This window comes from Pieris brassicae, chromosome 5 (assembly GCF_905147105.1).
Source record: "Pieris brassicae chromosome 5, ilPieBrab1.1, whole genome shotgun sequence".
NCBI lineage: Eukaryota > Metazoa > Arthropoda > Insecta > Lepidoptera > Pieridae > Pieris > Pieris brassicae.
In genome coordinates this window covers 17,164,278-17,184,608 of record NC_059669.1, presented here as the reverse complement: position 1 = coordinate 17,184,608, position 20,331 = coordinate 17,164,278, and the positions used below count along the sequence as shown (strand labels likewise).

General features: G+C 31.8%; 3 protein-coding genes across 5 annotated transcripts; 1 reads left to right on the top strand and 2 right to left on the bottom strand.

The window, feature by feature from the left end:
• Window positions 1-5: 5 nt before the first annotated feature.
• Window positions 6-3,233, bottom strand: LOC123710117 (DNA repair protein RAD51 homolog 3-like). Its single transcript, XM_045661828.1, has 7 exons — window positions 3,073-3,233; window positions 2,870-3,000; window positions 2,446-2,552; window positions 2,036-2,202; window positions 1,404-1,532; window positions 632-823; window positions 6-422 (listed from the first exon to the last, which is right to left on the bottom strand). Exons 1-7 carry the CDS (start codon window positions 3,115-3,117, stop codon window positions 387-389), a joined length of 807 nt encoding a protein of 268 aa, XP_045517784.1. The 5' UTR covers window positions 3,118-3,233; the 3' UTR covers window positions 6-386.
• Window positions 3,234-3,362: 129 nt separating this feature from the next.
• Window positions 3,363-9,966, top strand: LOC123710119 (mediator of RNA polymerase II transcription subunit 29). Its single transcript, XM_045661833.1, has 5 exons — window positions 3,363-3,724; window positions 3,906-3,967; window positions 4,334-4,418; window positions 8,983-9,078; window positions 9,493-9,966. The coding sequence occupies exons 1-5, from the start codon at window positions 3,515-3,517 to the stop codon at window positions 9,607-9,609; spliced, it is 570 nt and encodes a 189-aa protein (XP_045517789.1). The 5' UTR covers window positions 3,363-3,514; the 3' UTR covers window positions 9,610-9,966.
• On the bottom strand, window positions 9,960-19,316 carry LOC123710118. Of its 3 annotated transcripts, none has more exons than XM_045661829.1 (8): window positions 19,136-19,316; window positions 16,899-16,954; window positions 16,515-16,649; window positions 15,604-15,742; window positions 14,958-15,019; window positions 14,463-14,597; window positions 13,824-13,967; window positions 9,960-10,353 (listed from the first exon to the last, which is right to left on the bottom strand). In XM_045661829.1, the coding sequence occupies exons 1-7, from the start codon at window positions 19,215-19,217 to the stop codon at window positions 13,836-13,838; spliced, it is 741 nt and encodes a 246-aa protein (XP_045517785.1). In that variant the 5' UTR covers window positions 19,218-19,316; the 3' UTR covers window positions 9,960-10,353; window positions 13,824-13,835. The 3 variants fall into 3 exon arrangements, with proteins under 3 accessions (XP_045517785.1, XP_045517786.1, XP_045517788.1); XM_045661830.1 differs by having other exon boundaries at window positions 13,828-13,967; XM_045661832.1 differs by lacking the exon at window positions 19,136-19,316 and adding an exon at window positions 18,794-18,915.
• Between the last annotated feature and the right edge of the window lie 1,015 nt (window positions 19,317-20,331).

The window sequence follows — 20,331 nt, the reverse complement described above, 5'->3', positions numbered from 1 at the left end:
TTTTTATTTAGCTAGACCCTTCGGCATTCCAGCAGCTGAGATTCATCATCGGACGTCGAGGCAGAATACGTACGTAATTCCACCCGTATCACCTCAACGTCCGTCGTTTCACAACTAAGCGTTATTTAGCGTTATTTAGCCAGCTGCCCACTGAAGTAATTCCGAAATAATTCGACTAAGGACCCCTTTAAGAAAAGACATTACCAATTTTTATAAGGCCGGCAACGCACTTCCCTCACACAACCCTCTGGCATTGAGAGTTTCCAAGGGCGGCATCACTTAACATCAGGTGAGCCTCCTGCCCGTTTGCCCCCTGTTCTATAAAAATATATATATAGTGAAGTATTCACCTATATCATTATAATTCTTTGTGTTGTTTGTTCAAATTATTCACTAGTATCTCTAATACCTTCAATCGTGATCTGTAACAAGAATTCTTTACTAAAAATCAGTTTGGAAACCAAATTAATACATTTATAATTTTGGTACTATTATGATTTTACTACTACAGGCAAATGTATCACAAATTTGTCAGCATTGTTGTTTTCTTTGCCTGAAAGAAACTGCTTAATTATTACAAATAACTGTGATTTATTTGTGTGATAGACAAAGCTTCTTAAAAAATATTTACCTGAAATTTTCCAACCGCCTCTGGCGAGTTATTACTCTTGACTAGGGCTGCAAATCGCTCATTTTCTAAAGGTTTTGGCGCTGATAACAAAACCCGCTTATTACATATATGGGCCCATGCATCACCGAATGCGCCAACAAGAGAACCAGTTGACAAACCTATCCGAGTGCTCATTTCATTTGTTATTACTATCTAAAAGAGTAACAATTTTTAACAGTAAAGAAAAATACTAGTTAAATTTTATTATCTGGGTACAGGTATAATATATATATAACCTCTTTTGAAGGTGAGAAAATTAAAAAAAGTACCAAAAGCTGTTCTCTATATTTAAATACACCTGATATAAATCAAAATGGACTGTATCCAAAAGACTTTCGTAATTTGCATGAATGCATACAACCACTTATGAACTTTAAGACAGGTGGTATAGCCTATAGACATCTTATTTTAATTATTAATAATATATATTGCATAACTTATACATTAATACATTTTTTGAACAGTTGAATATTAACTTTATTGTTATCATAACTTAATGTAACACCTCCTGACTGAGTGGCAGTACCTGGGTTTGCTTCCCAGCTAAGCTTTCATTAAAGAAATATCAATATAACAGATGCGATAATGCTCTGATGTACCAGCTTCCCATAACTCATTCAGAATTTCAGACTACCACCATTAAATTATCAAAACAATATTCTATATATATATATATAAGCCCAAGAGGTTGTATCAAGGATGACATTCCAAGGAAATTTACAATTTAACTTACTGCAATTTGGTTTTCTACAGAAATCTTTTGTAACACTGCAGATAGTCGAAATAAGACACCAGTTCGCTGCTTGAGTGCAATACCGTCTTTGAATGGGAATGTTATTGAATCTATAATGATTAACCGCACCTATAATAAACAAATACCATACAAGCTTAAAAGATGAAAATGTCCAAGAATGTTCAACAATTATTGTAAACAGAATAATAAGCAAAAAAAAAACAGCTAATAATACAGTTGAATGTTGTAGCTAAATTGGTTTTTATGTCTTGGTAAATATGATAATGAGATTAATTGCAGCAAATTGTCAGTTCTTTCGCTAGATATTTTACCCTGAATTTTTATGGCATCTGTAGTAAGAAAACTATCAAATGCCAAACTGAGAGAAGTTTTTCTAGATTGGTTTCAGTATCCTTTAAGTAGAAAACTTAAGAGGTCTTCAAGGGACTCTACATTAATTGTGACTAGTTTTCACATAAGTCTGATCACCTACTTGCCCCAAATATCTTTAAATTAATCTTATTTCTCAGTTTGTTTAACGCACATGCACAAAGAACTAAACTTTTATAACTTAATTCATCACACTAGTTTATTTGTAGCAGTACCAAATGTTAGTATTCCAAAAAACTTACATTTGGTCTCTCAGTGATTAATTGTGGTAAAGTGTATATCAAACTGCAAAATTTTTCCAGACCAAATGCATTCACATAGTGCAATCTCTTCAAATGATCACTTTCACAGTTACTTTTAGCAGTATTTAATATATTTCGACATTTCTCCATACTTGCTGAGAGTATTTCTGAAATTATTTATTAAATACTAATTATTTTTTTGAAGACAGATTAGAATTTTATATCAAATATGTACATAGTTATGAATCTTACCACTGTACAAATGCCTTATAATCACACAGACCCTTTTTGAATATTAAATTATAATACTGTTAACATACCTTACATAGTCTTGTACACTATACTTCAAATACAAGTGCTATCTTTATAGAATATAAGTTGTTTAATAAGAAAAAAGTTAGTTTAATCACCTTTAAATCTATTTATAGTAAAATTTGTGTTGGTGTCAATGTATAGAGCTTCAGCATCCAAACCTCCAAGCTCTGTTGGTATTTGAACTGATGCACACAGCTGTAAACTAATAAGTTCATAAATTATAAAGTTCAGCAAGGCACATAAATAAATAAAAACCTATGCTTAGGGACTTATATTGGTAACTGTCATCTAATTAGAATGATCTAATTGCTTATAAAGCTGTTGCATTAGTAATGCATAAGTAACTTAAGTCACGCAGTTTTAGTAGTAAAACGGGTAATAAAAAAATCCTTAATATACGGTATTTAACTTAAAAAATAAAATCCTTAATAATTTTGAATAAATAAAGCACTAAAATCAATAAATTTAAATGTGTAACTAAATACATAAGTTTTACATTCATTTATATTGAATACTGACCATAATTGAGTTTTTCCTGAGCCTGGAAGTCCTAATAGTTCTGTTATAGATCCCACTTGGATTCCTTTATTTCCAAGTACATTATCAAGACTTTGACTAAACGTAGGTATTGCAGGAAAACTATTTTCTTTCTAAAAAAAGTGAGTGGCTATTACCTACTATTAACTAATTTTACTTTAAGAAATACATGAATAGCTACTTACTTGCCAAAATTCAGTGGCGTTTAATATTTTAAACTGAGAGGTCATTACAATTAGTTGATATACGTGTAATGACAAAATATGATGAAATGATGACGTATGATAACAAAATAGAATTAAATAGTAATACTTAAAACAAATAATATTATTGCTATTTACTATAAAAGTTTAAAAGTGTGACGATTGGCGGGTGATAGTGACAGACATATGGCACAGAAAAATAGAATTCAGAGTTATATGACATTTTCATAATGACAAATGGAACTGACTTTTATAATAGCCAATAGTCAATACTAATACAAATTAAATATTTTGTAAACAATAAAATTTAAAACAACTTTTTATTTTTTTCATAAAGGTTAACCATATCGACTAGTTATAAAAGTGTTACTTAAACAGTTACTTAAACATTGTTGAATTTGTGTTTATGAATTAAAAGTATAAAATGAATCAAATGAGCATGCATAGTGGAATGAACCCTGGTCCACCTATGGGTGCTGCACCGCCCATGCAAATGCCAGTATGCGGTCAGATAATGCAGCAACCTCCTCATCAAATGGCACCAGCTCCCATGCCACAGCAAACCCAACAGGACAAAATGGATAATATTACAAAGGTTAAAACATTGATGAGTTCCTTGAGAGAATGTCTACCTGTAAGTATGCCTTTTTCAATAATGGTAATCTTAATCAATACAAAACCAGTAACTATAAGTAGTAGAGAGACATGAATGTATTTTCTTACCTTGAAGAACTCAAATATTAATATATTGTAATCCACAGAACTATTATAAAGGTTTAATAAAACTTTAACTTACTATTATATTAATATTTCAGGTGACATTAAAATCAGCGGCCCAAATATTACATCACAATCACAATGTGGACTCAAATACTCAGTGAGTATTAAATTACATAATTAATATTTGTTGCAGTTTTTTATGGGAATATAAATTATTTAATTAAACAAACTGTTATAATTTTTTTCATCAACAATTGCAGTTTAAGCATTATTGGCATGCAAAAACATGCTAAGTGTAATTCTTACTAACCTATATTAAAAATATTGACATAACATCTTCCTGATGATAACTGATTATTTTATCACACAGTAGACAAAATTTGGTTTTAAAATTTATGGCAGGGCATAAATATTTGTATTTTAATAAATAAATGAATTCATGTATTGCCTGTCTCTTTATTTTTTGTCTACATTATTTCGATCTGAGCATTACTCATGTCTTAATTTAAAAATATTATTTCAGAAAATCCATCGAGCCTCCAGGTGCAAGGTTTGACAAAAATTTAGAAGAATTTTTTTCACTCTGTGATCAAATGGAGCTTCATTTGGTTAGTATTATTTTAAACTGGTTTATTTTATGTTAATTAAGTAACTGAATATAAAGTATTAGACTTTTGTTTCAAATGTACAAATGAATCTATAATTAAAAGTAATATGATGTGTGTTGGAAACAGATTTGCTTAATTATGAAGGAAAATGTGTAACAAAACAAAATTTCCAAATGCTGAAACATTATGAGTATTGCAATCTCAAAGGGTCTTGAAAATCAAACAAATCATGATCTTAGTTCAGTCATTGAATTTATTAAAAGCAAACACTGTTTGCTATTTTGCATTGTTGTAATTTAGCATGTAGGGTCTCCTGCTTCGGCTCCTCTTTAATGTTCAAATTATGAGTCACCTTTTAATTGTATTTTTTTCTTAACAATAAAATTTATAGTCCAATCACATACGATCACATTCATCTCCGTTAGACTCACTTCGACTTTCGTTTTAAAATCTCACCACCTAGATTTTTTATATATATTAGTATCTAGTACTAATATAATCTAACTTTATTATTAATAAATTAACAGCTACTTAGATTACTACTAATTTAATCTAAGTAGCTGTTCCGAAGTTTCCCTTATTAGAATGAATAACTCATCATCAACGTTAATCTCCTTGCCCAATCACAACCTAAGAGTGATGAAATAAAAATGTATTAGGCCTACCGGGTTAATGGTAAATGGGTGGTGGACTCAGTTTCGGCACTTAGACTCTCAGTAGGTAAGTTGAAAAGTCGTGGCTAACTAAGCCAGCTTAACTCCTTCCAAAAGCACAGAAGCCTCCTGGGCACTTCGTAGGCTTCACGGACCGACCTCACTGTTCCGAAGATTTCTCACGTTGTTTAGCCACAGCTTCGCATTCCAGGACTACGTGGGTGACCCATTCCTCTGCGCTGAAACAGCCTCTGCACATGGGGCTGTCTGTCGCGGCCAGGACCAAAAGATGTTTATTAAGTAGACAATGGCCCGTGATTGTCCTTATCATTGTTTTGAGATTAGTTCTGTTTAGGTTTAGAAGTCGCTTTGTCAATTGCGGGTTAACTGCTGGCAGAGCCATTTTGGACTGTCCGTCCTTCGCGACCATCTTTGCTGTTGGAGCTCTGCAGATCTTTAGCGAATCTAAGTTCGCACTTGCGAGAAGGGCAAGGGAAGGAGCAGATACGGGCCAGCAGGCCTCTTTCCGGAGCCTCTCCTCGGAAGTTTGTCGGCAGCAGCATTGTCGCGAGATCTACTGTGTCCCTTTATTCACTGTAGGGTAACTCTGTTTGTCAGTCTTACTGCCTCCAGCGCATTGTGACACTCTAGTATCATAGGCCTACCGGGGAATCGCTATAAACAAAACGCTCCTTGTTCTTTACCTCGGGTGATGTGCAAAAGTGTAAGTTTCTCACATCTCTAAAAGCGCATAATAACGCTCTTAGAGATTTAGTTCAATTTATCCTATAGCATCAATTATAATAGCCAGGTAATAATTTCTTGAGAGCTTTTGAGAATAACGTTGTTTTTATGATTACATTAATTAAAAGTCATAAAAAAATGTGTAATATGGTTAACAACGCAAAATAGCTATGTAAAAATATATCATTGAAATCAAAGTCACATTTCATAAATCTCTCAGTCCACTACGAGCCCACTGTGCGCCTTGGCGGAATCAGCCTGAAGAAAAATTAACCTAGCCCAACCATGATTAGCATGAACTTGCTTGTCCTTTAGATAAAATATAATGTGATTCGATTAACGTCATCGGCGATTATTAAATTATCCTATTTAGATAAGACATAATTCAATTAAATAGGTTTTCTTGATTATACATTATATAGTTAATACATCTATGTTGTACATGCACTCACATTACAAAAATATATTACAATCATTATTTTAATTATGTAATGTATATTTTTGAAATAAATACACCCAAAACTAGCAGTGGCGCAACAACAGTCAGTTTTATGCTCAGATTTTAGTATCCGTTTTCATAATAATTGTTCTTTATCCATCCCCAACTTAAGTCAAGTCAAAGTAAGTCATAGCACAACGTTGGTTTCGTTACGATGTCTTCCTATTAATCGCTCACTTAGACTCCTCTCCTAAAAAGCTTCTACTGACTTAAAAAGTAGCTGTTGGCTTGTATTCTTTAAAGTAATAGTTTTATTTAAATCTTATATAGAATGTTCTTTCTAGTTTCTAGTTTTAAGTTCGGGGCTCTATATTTCAAACTACTAATGGTTTGTTAGTCAAATTTCATATATACAAACAAGTAAATATAATGATACCTATCTGTTACTATGTAACTTAGAAGTAAACATGTATGTTTAGTTACGTCTAAGCAACCATTAAACTATTGACCTCGTCTATCTCAGTAACTCATGGATATCACTAATGCCTTTGCTTATTCCATTTATTGTAACTAACAACAATCCGGAATTGAGCGATGTTCATATAGACTAAACAAATTATCGAGGGAATTTCTTTGTGGTTTGACCTTTAAGTTTGCCTTTTAAGAATTGGTACGCTCTTTTCATGAAGGACCCTAAGTCGAATTGGTTTCACGTCGTTTCAGTAGCAAGCTGGTTCCAAATAGTGGTGGTGCGCGGTAAAAACTGCCTTAAAAAATGGTCATTTGTGGAAAGACTGACGTCAAGGTGATACGGGTGGAATTTCGTATTCTGCCTTGACAGATCATCGGATGTCAAACTCTCTGCACGTATTAATGTAACAACTTATTTAATGGGGAGTGTTCCCCATGGTAAATGCGACGCCAAGGTATCAAGCCACTGTCGGTCGTCGACTATTCAAATCGTTCTTCGTTGAATACGGTCAAGTAGAAGCTAGTATTAGGAAGCTTATTATTATTTAAAGAGTTGCAAGTGGTGGCCCGGAAAAGTACCGTCGTGCCTTGCTGCGCACACCAAGCTTCTTAGAGGTCTCGTCATTCGATATGTGAACCCCCAGTATACCGGTGATAGCTGAGGTTGTAAGAAGAGTGTCTTCGAAGAGAAGAGTAGCAACATAGGGTGTTTTATAGCAGAAACACGCAAACTTGTGTTGTCTTGGGGTTAAAGTGGACTAGATTTAGTCGCCAAGCTTTTGTCACTTCTTATTTTAAAGAAATGTTTGCAATATAATAGGAAACAAGCGAAAATTATACTGCGCAAGAGAATAAAGAAATTATATTAACTGTGTATTATAAATTTCTTGTAATTTTTATTAATATATGTGTATTGTCTAGTAAGCGATTGATTGTGAAATCAAAAAAATCTACTATCCGAAATCTATTTATCATAAAAGTAAAAATAAGATCATTATGCACGACGCTTTATCGAATTAACCTTTGTTCATAATCATAAAACCAATATGAATCGTAATAAAAGTAGTACATGACATGTGACCGAATAGATGTTTAATGTTATACGCCTGGTAAGTTTATCCAATGGGCAAAGAAAATCCTTTAGATTTCTACATCCAGAGAGATGTATGAAACTTATCCCCAAACACACAAGTGGCGGCTTCTGTTTCATCATTTGTTTTTTCTAATAGACACGTAGGTGATGACTCTTACGTGCCTTAGATTTTCCATCCATCTGATTTAGTCTTTAAGATAAAGAATTAGAGTTTAAAATCCTTGAACGCGTAACCCTTGTAAAATTATACACTCAGATGCTCATCATACGATTGCTTAGAGTCAATTTTGTCAATAACTAATTGATAACACATTCATACGTAAATAGCAACAATAACACAATAGGATCTTATCGAAAGGAAACTTCTTGATGCACTTATCTTTTACAAATATTGACTTATTCAAATGATTAGCAAAAATGTTGCTTCCCTAATTGCCTGTTATGAATCAGACGAGGGAATTGTTTCCGTTGAAGAGGTTTATAAGAGATCTTTACAGCTTTCAAATAACGTTTGAAGTTATGTTACATATTCCGTAGAATTGAAGTATTTTCTGTATTATGCAATTCATTATTGCAACTATTTCTTGGTTTGACATTTATACATATCGCTATTTCCTTAACATATCAATGCAAAATTTTATTTTATCTGGAAAGAGAAGTAGTATTGTACAGAGACGGACGGCACACATTTTCAAAACATTTTTTTCTCTCGATAATATGTGTATATGTTCCACATGAACGGTTCCAACTTTGAGGGGACTATTTTATATATATATATATATATATATATATATATATATATATTAGAAACATTACACACTTACAAATTTATTACAATAATTTACGTTTATATATCACTAGGTTGTTTCTAGTCTTAAAGAGAAGTACAAAAACATAACAGAGAACAATCTTTTATATACAATTTATTCCAATATTCGAAACTAAAACTTTTTCTTCACATGTAACAAGTGTTGCCTGCCATTATTTATATATTCAAACTGCAACAGAAACATATTCTCCTACTTCCATTTAGTTACGTGGTGTTCCATATAAAAAGTTTTACATCCAATATTATTTTATCATGTGTTTTTTTATAACTATATAGGTAATGAAGAACACATACCTTGTCAGTATTAGGTCTCATTAATATATTTTTTATTTCAGAGGACAGCAACATCATGTATTCAACAAGCTCAGTCGGCAGCGCACTATCTTCCGCTTACTGTTATACCATCAAGAATGGATTCCGGGCCCGTACAAGTGAGATTATTTAAATATTATGGCACGTTTCAAGGGGCGCTGTTGATAAATTTATAATTATCGTTGAAACAGGAAAAAAACCTATTTATTTTATTTTTATACTTTTCTTCCTTCTTGCGTTGCCTCTGCAATAACTTCAGATCGCCAGTCAATGTCCGAAATCATGTTCATTGTCTATCTAAACAGTTGTTATACTAGCTTGAATGTTATCCACTTTCGAATGTTCCGTAGCCAACATCATTTTGCGCTAACCAGGTTTGCGTTTACCCGCAAGGATGTGGCCAAGAAATGAGACTCTCCTGCTTGATTGTACGAACCAGTTCTACTTTTTTGCGCATACATTTAAGATTTTTTCATTGTTTAAGCGCCCGTGGACTACAGAAAACTCCAACTAACTAGAAATGCTTGTTTCAGGAAACAACACTAAGCTACCCTCAATATTTGAACACTGTAAGACTTCAAATCGCATATGCGAAAGATATACACGACACTCTTGTTGCTGCTGCACAAAACATATCACCTACAGAATAGTATATACGGTTTTCAATTTCTTACATCAAATGATTCAATATTATAAATTCGAGAAGCCCAATCCGGGTAAAATCTTCTATCTGAACACAATAAAAAAGAATACTTTTTATAAGGAAAACGTGAGATCCGCATAACTGAACGGAAGAACCTGACAGAAACAACATCGTATTGACACATGAAGAATCAAGAGTGGATTTATGTCAAAGCTTAGGTTTTTATGAATGAGTAAACTTACACGTTTGTATGTTTATAATATACAAACGTGTAAGTTTGCGACGTTAATACGAATATTTGTCAAAATAGTAGTAAAGTTTGTACTGTACGCATTCATCTATGAAATAAAAAACAAATTGTTTTATCAATTATTTATTTAGGACAAATTAATAAAATGTCTTACATTATTACATCTTTATTTCTCTGCCACTTATACATCAATGGCACTATTTTAAATTAAATCAAATTCATATAATTTTTACGTCATTTAATAACTGGAGGATCGTTCTTTGAGATCATATATATTTATTGATATTTATATAAAATTCATCAGATCCCATTTAACAAAAACCGTATTTTATTTTATAATCTTTGTTAAATAGGTCTTACCTAACCGGACCTGCCATTAAAGATGTTACAGCATGGTTATAATTTAAAACTTATATTAAAATCACAATTGTAAAATCGTAAAATTCTATCAGTCTTTATATCATATTTAGTTGATGGAGATAACTTGACGCCCGTGAATATCTGAAATAAAAAAATACATTTAAATATAAGCATATAGAGTTCCTTTGGACTATAGGTATGTTCTAATGTTAATTGAATTTTTATCCCAAGAATGAATGAATATTTTAACCATAGTTTAAATTTTTTTAGAAGGGGGACGGACTCTTACCTTCCAGAAAAATCTAAGTAGACTAACTAACACATGACTTATTGACATTAACTGTGCATGAAAATTGTATGCATCAAACCCAGATAACCCAATCTTTATTTCGATATGACAAAGTAATAATAGTTTCGTTTTAAATCAATTGGAAATTACCCATTCTTGATTAAAATACAATGAATATTGTTGCCCTTTGGTCTACGGAGAAATCGTTATCGACCGTACTGATTTATAGCCCAGCCCTTGGGGGTACACAGTAGAAAGAACATAAATCGCTGCTATCTCACAGGCCTCGAATGTTTACGAATAAGACCGGTGATAAAGTTATTATTGTGACATAAATAAAATGTCCACTGCTGTGGAATAATACAGGCATAATACACAATAAAATATATTTTATACAATTATCGAAAGTTTTTTTAAAACAACATAGAGTTATTAAATAAACCTAGACTCCGCTTACATCCTACTATACGCTAGTTATATCCATTATCTAGTTATCATAGACAAATCTATAAACCACAGTCAAGACATAGATGAATTGTAGACGTAGCAGATAAATATTTCAAAATTATAAATACCTAATAAATTTAGGTTGTTAATTTATTACGTACGACCGCAAAAGAACCCAGTTTGTCACGTACCACGATCGTGCCACTAGGAACGTTGTTGATACCCACATAATATTAGATAACAATTTGAAATTAGATACACCTCCGCACAATTCGCATGGAAACAACAGTTAACGAGTGATTAGAAGGGCAACAACCCGTAATATTACATAACAGATAGTATCCTTGGCAACTGAAAATGTCGCCAAAAGCATATGCCTTTGTGATTTGCAACTAGGGTATCGAATTTGCTAATTAACTTAAATATCAAACACGTTTAGCGATAAGGGCTATGTAATTTAAGGAGTGCATTGCCCCTAATAAACATTTGACTATCTATGCAGAGTCGAATAAGTGACCGTTGCTTTTAGAAGATATTTAACTGATACGAGATATCTATAACATCATAAATAGCAAAACGGTCTTGTAATTTTTCGATTACTATACTACTACTATTTTGTGTAGCGTCCCAAATCTAAAGGTGGTTTTCATCGTAAGACAATACTATATCAGGAGGTACACACCGCTTCTACGGATTTAACGTCGAAATGAAACTTCACTTGTTATGTAACAAAATAGTTTAAAAGCTCATTTCGTATTTCTAGTCAAGATCTTCCTGTAGCCTAACCTCGTATATTCTAGAACTCTGTTATGGGGGCCGTTCAAGTATTACGTAAGCAGATTTACTGCGTTAAAAAGTTAATAATTACTGTTGACGTAATAACCAAAAATAAAATCAAAAACCCTCCCACCATGTTACAACTGGGTCTTGAGACAAAATCTATAGGCGTGACCCACTAATGCCAAACGATTTGGTCACGTCTCAACCTATAATATATTAATAATTTTACAGCACTTGATGATCTAACAATCTTTAATCTCTGCCAATTTCCGAAGAATAATTATTATAGCTTACAATCAACAATGTGTCCAGTTCACATAGATACAATTATCAGGGAATAACAAGTTAATAAATCGTTCATATTTTGTTATTAACGCAGTTTACGGTCCTCGGCACTTTATACTATTGTAAACATTACCATAAAAAATTGTATATCATTTAATTAACCGGTATAAAAATATATATCATAGAAAAAATAGAAATCATAGCTCGTCGTCACTTTGACTAAACTAAAACCTTTTCTATATATTTTTCCATTGCTTAACTTCACTGCGGTAAAACAATACGTGATAGAATTTTCTAGAAGAAAGAAGAATTAGACCTTTTTAGAATTTTACTAGAATCAGTGTTGCCGTTTTCACTCCTATTATATAATTTCGTGCCTACATTATGCTTCCATTCATAACTATTTATTTCGCGGATATAGGTTATAGAGATCATTGATGGAATTTAGGAAAACTTATATAATTTATTGTAAAACTCGACGTGTCGAGTGCTTTGCAGCAGTCTTGGGCAGAGATATAAAGCGGTAAATGTAATAAATTTGCGTTCAAGTTCGTTAAGTTTTGTATAAGTGAGTAGTACTCGTGTAGGGCAATCAGTTTTCAACTTTAAAATGTTTACTCGGTTAACAAATACTACAGCTACAATAAAGTAGGAAATGCATTTAAAAACAATCCATAAAGAACTTCAGTTCATTGTATTTTTATCTTTAAGTGTATATAATAACTTGTGATATAACTCGTTGTAATATTTATTTACATTCTGAGCATAGATAAGTGAGATAAAAAAAAACAAGTTGAATGTTGTCGTAAAGGGTTAAAGAACTACATACAACAAATGGAATATTCATAATATTATCACTCGCCTAGATCTAAGCAAGATTTGTAATGTTTAGAAAAGTGGTTTAATCAGAAGTAAATTGCACTGCCTGTTATGATACTTATCTAAATGTCTTACTACGCAGGCTTGCTACGAAAAGCTGAGATCGTAATAAGTTTTCAACGCAGTAAAGTAAGGCATAGAAATTCGAGATCAAAGGGGTTTGTTAAAAGATGAGTTATCCATTGGAAATACACATCTATACTTAAACATAAAATGTCTAAATATAATGTTGATTGATGTTGATGTTGATGTTGTCGCTATCATTCTGACATTCAAATTATACATAAGATTATACTTATTTACAATTTGACCTTTTTGTCTGTTAGTTAATAATAATCCTAGTGTTCCTTGGCTGAATTTATTTTGACATTATGTTTTTTCCTTCGTGTCATAGTGTACTTCAACTTACTCTTTGGTTGATGTTATGTTATCTATGGATTCTTTATCTTGCGTTTTGTTGACATTATTTATATATATTAATTATCTAACAAAAAGATACAGTTGTCAGATTGTTTTGTCTACTTGTTCACTATTTATCTATAGCCTGTGCATCGTGGGAGAATGTTTGTAAACTATCGCCAATGCTATCTACGGACGTCCGGGACGGTATCTATTCCTGCCTATCTATATGTTTCTAGAGCTTTCTAGTGAAGTGCTATAAATGTCGAGTATATAAAGATAAGAAGTAACTTTTTATTAGGTATGATTTCCCGATTATCCCGATCAACGTGTTCTTAACACGTTGCGAAATGTGTGTGTAATGTTAGTATGCCTCAAGTCTATTTGATCTCATCTTATAAAATGTGAAAAAAACCTTTTAATTGTTAATAGATAGAAAATAGTCCTACATGGATTAATTAGTGTAACTTGTGAGGCACCATTTTTGATTGTAACCTGTTTTGTGATTGAGAAATGATACTATAGTTCCTACCTACAATATCTTTCAGCCAAAGACCTGTTGCGCTGCATAGGTGATGTGCAGTAAACCGTCCGGTCCACGGAACTGTTCATAAGCTTGCGCCATGGTCATACTGTGGCTAACCAGCACTTTATCGTTGACTATTAGGTACAGCGCCTGTAAACAAATATTAGATATATATTTTTCGAAATATCGAATTTTTGCGTTTCAGTTACAAATCAGCGTAATAATATGCTCTACAATAAAGTTTGCAAACAATTGCTGTTTCTTTTAGTTTTTTTTTACAGTAGCATAGTAATTACTGTACTAATTGAATGACAATTTTAATTATCTAGTTAATTACTTGCCCCATTTAAAAATAAAGAAGACAGCTTATCAGTATCATAAATTATTTTTAAATCTCCGCCTTAAATATAATAATTTCCCGGAACGTTCTTATCACAGGGACACAGCGACCCTACCAAGGTATAATTATATATAAAATCAATAAAAAATATGGATAAAAATTTCATAATATTCTGATTAAAATCTAATAAAATGTTTTAGAAATGAAATAATAAAAAAAACGAATCCCTGAAACGAACGTAATACCTATATGATACTCTTTAAACTTCAGTTTAATTGAAGTAACTAGTAGATAAAATGGGGTACCTGGGAGTCTCTCAGTTTCATTTTTGTCCTGATGATGTATAGGAACTGAGACATCGTGAGTTCCTGTGGCACTAAGAATTTGTTCCTTCCGAGCACTGGTACTTCTTTCTCTCTCGCGTATCTTTCCACGTACAACTAAAACACAAGATTAGGACTCAATCTAATAATAATAACTAAACCACTCATCGATTTTTTTTCTTCAATTTATTAAAATTTTACCATAAACTAAGTAAAGTGTTGTTTCTAGTTGTAATGAATTGAAAAAAATGAAGACTGCACATTTAAAAAAATGCCTAATAACGTAGCTTCGTAAATTATAATTAATAACTTTGTTAGCAATATAATCAAATACTATGATTAATTATCGTTGACTATATTTACGTCTGTTTTGTTCATTTTTTATCAACCATTATTGTTTTGCCATATAAGAATATAAGGAATAATTTATATTGGGAGTTATCAAGTCCCTTGACACATCATTCTGATAAAACTTACCGGAATCTTGTTTGGAAATCTGTCTCTAATGACTTGAACCTCTTTGTTTGACCCCGTCATATCTGCACAAATAATTTGGTAGACATAATATTAATTCAATTAGATAAACGATGCCTTATCGTCAAGCGTAGAAAGACGGATGCAGCAATATCTACTCACTAGAAATTGGATATATCTGGTTAATGTTATCTTCATTAATGAAATACATATTTCATTAAGATGCAGGTCCTGTTTAGTATCCGAATAAATCATATTACGTTATATTACATTCCTGGGGGCTTAGTCAAGAAGAAAATCACAGTTCGTGTCGACAAATTTTCATACAAATTTAGTTTTCGACTTTCTATATAGACTACTGTTAAGGGACTATGAGTTTAAGTATTTCTATGTGTGTAAAAACACTTGTCCGTACGGGGAAAATAAACCTTGTAATGTAACCGCATGTCTGACTCAAAATTTTCATCTTGGAGGGCACAGATAGCAGGTATATACACGTCCAGAATTGTACCATTACTGAATATATACTCTGTTGAATTAGGTCGGTAACTCGCTTTCAAGACCTCTGACGATACAGGTGTCCATGAGCGGTCCTTATAAAAATCGATCGATTTTGAATGTCCTTCTTAAGTAAATATACAAAACTCACCGTCCTGATATCCAAAAACTTCTTGGGAAGCGTATGTTATGTAGAGAAAACCGTCTTCATCGCTGTATGTCTCATACGCTTGTGCCATTGTTAGACTCATACTCAGCATGGATCGGTTGTTGATTATTAGGTAAAGCGCCTGTTAAGGAGAATTGTGACGTTTAAGTATGGAAAAAGCAGAGTCATGGTGTGTCAAGAGATGTCGGAGATGAAACATCTACGGGATAATTGTAAATTTGCTAAGCAATTATTTGTCTTTATTAATCATATACCGACTTCATGCGTGATTGGAGGTTTTGGTTTGCCCATTGATAGACTCTTTAATAAGGGAAGGAAATTGAGTTAGTATAACGTTGTTCATTTGTTTTCCGCACATAGTGCTTTATTATCATTATGGATTGGTTTTGATGATTTATATTTGATGTTTATTATTGAATAGTAGGTAGATAACACTAGATAATGTTCGTATAACAGCGAAGTTTTATTGTATTTATCATTTATTTTTTACCTTCTTGCGTATTAGGAAAAATAAATGATCACAAAACAAATACACAAACTCCTGGGCCTCAGCCCATAGGTATAGTTTGCAGCTCTGCTGTTTTTGATTTTTTTCTAGTATTTAGATTATTCAAAAATTACTGGCGCTTATAGAATATATATATATATATTGTTGAATTGTTTACATACATAACATGGTTATCTTTTATCTAAGCCTATTAAATATCAATAACTACTGTTTACATTAAAATATTCCAAGTGAAAATTCATATCTCTGACCTTTCGTGATAGTAAAATGACAGTTTCCATTAAATACAATGCTATTAAATTATAATAAGGATCAATGTTTTAAATTTTCATATATTTACAAAACATTCTTAGTAGAGACAGGGTTAATAACAGTGTAATCTTACCTGATTAGGCTTAATTTTGATCCTATTGCGTATTATTACTAGGAATTGTGACATTGTTATATCTTCGGGAACTAAAAATTTGGTTTTGTCCAATGTTGGCAAACTGCGCTCTTTGTGATATCTTTCTACGATTAACTGCAAAAAAACACATGTTACACCGTTTTCGTCGTGTGGTGAAAATAATAAACAATTGTTAATCCCGACAACGCACTTGCGAGCCGGCAATATGAGTGTATTGGCTGGCGGCGGTATTACTTCATCAGATGCCTACACTACACTTTTGCCCCTGGTTTTAGAAAATCAATGAGACTTTATACTATATAATATGTATGATGTAAACTAAATTTTTTCGAGAGTGAAAAAAACAGATAAATAGGAACTTACCGGTACTTTTGTCGGAAATTTACTTTTAATCGCCATTACTTCTTCTTTTCTGCTAACTGCAACAATTAAACAATTTACATCTATAGGTACTTAAATTATAATGAGTAAATATGACTGGTTGAAAACTTAATTTACAATTCTTTATTATCTCTGAATAATGTAGGCTATATTTCCAAAATATTAAAAAAGAATGTACAAGTGAGCGATGCCGGGACAGGTCGCTTGCTTGATTTTAACAAATTTAACTTACAGAGTATAAATAACTAAACCAGCTTCATTATAGAAACTCAGATATAAGATTATATATGATTAAGGTAAGTATATATAAAGGAATATATTTTGAATCAAACCAGAGAGTATCAACTCTCTAAGATCCGGTATAAAAGACTTCAACGCTAGACGTAAGTGCAACTAACTAGCAAATACTAGTATTATCTATATACTAGATAAGGAACTTTGTTATCATAATACTTACAATACATAACCTACGTTGATTTGCAGATTAGGTCAGAGCTCTGCTCGTCAATTTATAGTAAAGTTCAATTTGATGAAAACAAATGATATGATAGGAAACTGGGCCTTTATTATCATTAGAAAAACAATGTTAAGGCCGAACAAGAAGAAAAATTACACACTCTTCATAACCTTCTTGCTTATTTCGGTCTTATCCGGATTGTGAACCCGACTTTGTGAACTACAGTTCAAAAATCATTAGATTAATTCTCACCTTACAAGATTTAACAAATTCCACGGTCAGCTGTTACGTACCCCACAGACAGACTGAAATTGCTTTGTACTTATAAAACTTATTTAAGACATTTATGTAACAAATAGATTGTTAATTGTTTGACAAACACCAAATCAAAAGTGGAATATTTTATGCATCACGTCCCTAGTTTTAATGAGTTCATGCACATGTATTTAAGTAATATATTTTTTAAGTATTCCTATTTAAGTTATAAGTAAATTACATTAATAATATAGGTAAAAAAGCATTGTTTATGATTTATTATATTTAAAAAGGTTTTGTTTAATTGTAATGAAAAGTTATTATAGGTTATCGTGAATATTTATATATAATTTGGACAGTTAGCAATGGCTACAAAATTCTGTATCGAGATTTTTTTAAATCATCATACTTCTTACATAATAAACGTAAGCATTGTATTTTATAGAATTAATACCAACAATAAGTGTAAAACTGATATCAATAACAATATTAAGCGGACACGTAAATTACAATTACAAAATCTATTCTTACCACCTCAAGAGCCTTTCGAAAACTATATTATTTTTCCAATTATTCAATATTACGATCCAATATAAACGATAACACCCGTAAATATGATAAATATTACTTGAAACTGCAACCGGTTGCACGGTTGGTGCTATGAATATTCCCATTTAGTTAGAATGACGCGAATCACGTATACAAATACAATTCGTAATTAGGTAAATATTGAATGATAAATAATATACATGACCCGTTTAATGATATTGTTTCTAATGGTGACTTAAAACTCTGTGATAAAATTATTAGGCTTTACATTAATAATCGTGTTTATATTAAGTCTTAATTAACAACGTTGCGCCAATTCTGTATTCTAACTTCGTTCTTACATTATAAAATATAAATTTTTGATGGAAATGCTTTAAAACTATCAAGCTTCTGAAATTGTTCTAGACTACATACCCCGTTGTTATCAATATCTAGTAATAGGTTACACTGGTTAGTTAGTTGTTAGTGAGGTTGTTTTAATATAATAATATATTATATGTCATAAGAAACGTAATGTTTATTGTTTTAATTAAGCACCAAAAAAACGTCACTAGTTCTACCACAAAATCACTTTACAAGTTGTCGTAACATTTTGTTGAGAAGGATATAAACTCACACTTTAATTTCTCATTTCGTTGACACGCGTTAATTTTCAACAATTTGAGTCCTCTTTTAAGCATTGCAGGAATGTTCAACGATACTGATACTGTCTTTCAAATTGTGTGTGTATTTTAAGAAAAAAAACTTTACTCGGTACAAGTCAATGTGGAATGTGCCCATAGAAAAAGTGCAGGTAGTATGCATGGGACGCGAATACCTTCTACAAACGGGTTTAATAAAAAATTAATAAACGATTTTTGGTTAAAATAACTTGGATCTATATTAGTATATAATAGGTATATATCTAGACTAGCTACTTGTTGTTTTAATATTTTAATTATTGAAAATAAATACTTACTGAAATTTTTTTTGGATTTAAAGCACTGTTTCACATTGTGGTTCACATCATGTTTTATAAGTGTTAAAAAATTTAATTCCATTTTTTCACCGGCTCCGACACTGGACTGTCGATAATTTTATTTGGCGCGGGCGTCTGTTCACAGCGCTGTTTAAGGCCACACTACCATTTATGTAGCTGTCATCTATAGTATACATATAGTAACTACATATATATATTCATTTGTACTATATTATAAGTCGTGTGTATATGCATTAATGCACATAACATCTATTGAAGGCGTAAATGAATTATTGCCTGATAAGGAATGATGTCTTATAAATAATACTTTTGTAACGGACATCCATTTCTTACATTTTCTTAAATTGTTTCGAATTCTTAATGTCGTTGTCAACAATATACGACTATCTCAAAACGATGACTTTAGTTAATAGTATAATAAATTGGCGTTTCTTAAGAATAAAGACATATTTATTATTTATTTATTAACACTTGCATTACAATATAAAAATTTTACATAATTAAATGAAAAGGAGGGGAACTGGCTGCCTTATCGCTTTCGAACGATATCTTCCAGGCAACCACTGTGAGTAAAGAAAAATGTATTAATTTACATAAGGTAGGCAAGAAGTGCAAAAATACATATGACATATAGTTCTAAAGAAGAAACTAAACAGGAACAAAAAATAAACTAAGCTGATACTGGATACATGAAAAACAAAAAGTAAAAATTGCACATGAATAAGAATAATCTAATTCAAGATCAGTCTCACGTCAGTTAGTTAGTACGAAGCTTATGGATACGATGTGGACAGGTAATGTTTGTACAGAAGAAATTAAAAGGAAGATAGAGTCAGAGCGAAGCGAATAGATATAGACTAACTGGAGACACCTTAAAGGAATCGCCAAGAAAGGAGGAGTTATAAGATGGGCTTCAAGGGTATAGTTTTCGGAAGAGCGTAAGCTATAGTTATAGGCTCCCAAACATTTGAAATATTTTTTGAGATAGAAAACTCCTTGTTTTAGGGGTTGAAAAAGATGGAACATAGGAGATGGAGAACATGAGCATAACATATAATTATTTATATAAAAGCAAAATAGGTTAACGGTTTTTTTAGTAAATAAATATTAGTACACGGTTTTTTTAGTAAATAATTAATTCATTGTTTTTTTTTGACGTTACGGGGTATGTAACC

Bases quoted from the DNA above. Each gene is read 5' to 3' on its own strand.
- LOC123710117 (XM_045661828.1), bottom strand. From the start codon at position 3,117: ATGACCTCTCAGTTTAAAATATTAAACGCCACTGAATTTTGGCAA. The intron at 2,203-2,445 runs GTGATTAAACTA...AAATAATTTCAG, and splicing joins TACTATAAATAGATTTAAAG to AAATACTCTCAGCAAGTATG. The intron at 423-631 runs GTAAATATTTTT...TTCTTGTTACAG, and splicing joins AGGCGGTTGGAAAATTTCAG to ATCACGATTGAAGGTATTAG.
- LOC123710119 (XM_045661833.1), top strand. From the start codon at position 3,515: ATGAATCAAATGAGCATGCATAGTGGAATGAACCCTGGTCCACCTATG. The intron at 3,725-3,905 runs GTAAGTATGCCT...TTAATATTTCAG, and splicing joins CCTTGAGAGAATGTCTACCT to GTGACATTAAAATCAGCGGC. The intron at 9,079-9,492 runs GTGAGATTATTT...TGCTTGTTTCAG, and splicing joins TGGATTCCGGGCCCGTACAA to GAAACAACACTAAGCTACCC.
- LOC123710118 (XM_045661829.1), bottom strand. From the start codon at position 19,217: ATGGAATTAAATTTTTTAACACTTATAAAACATGATGTGAACCACAAT. The intron at 15,020-15,603 runs GTGAGTTTTGTA...TTATTTGTGCAG, and splicing joins AGTTTTTGGATATCAGGACG to ATATGACGGGGTCAAACAAA. The intron at 14,598-14,957 runs GTAAGTTTTATC...CTTGTGTTTTAG, and splicing joins GATTTCCAAACAAGATTCCG to TTGTACGTGGAAAGATACGC.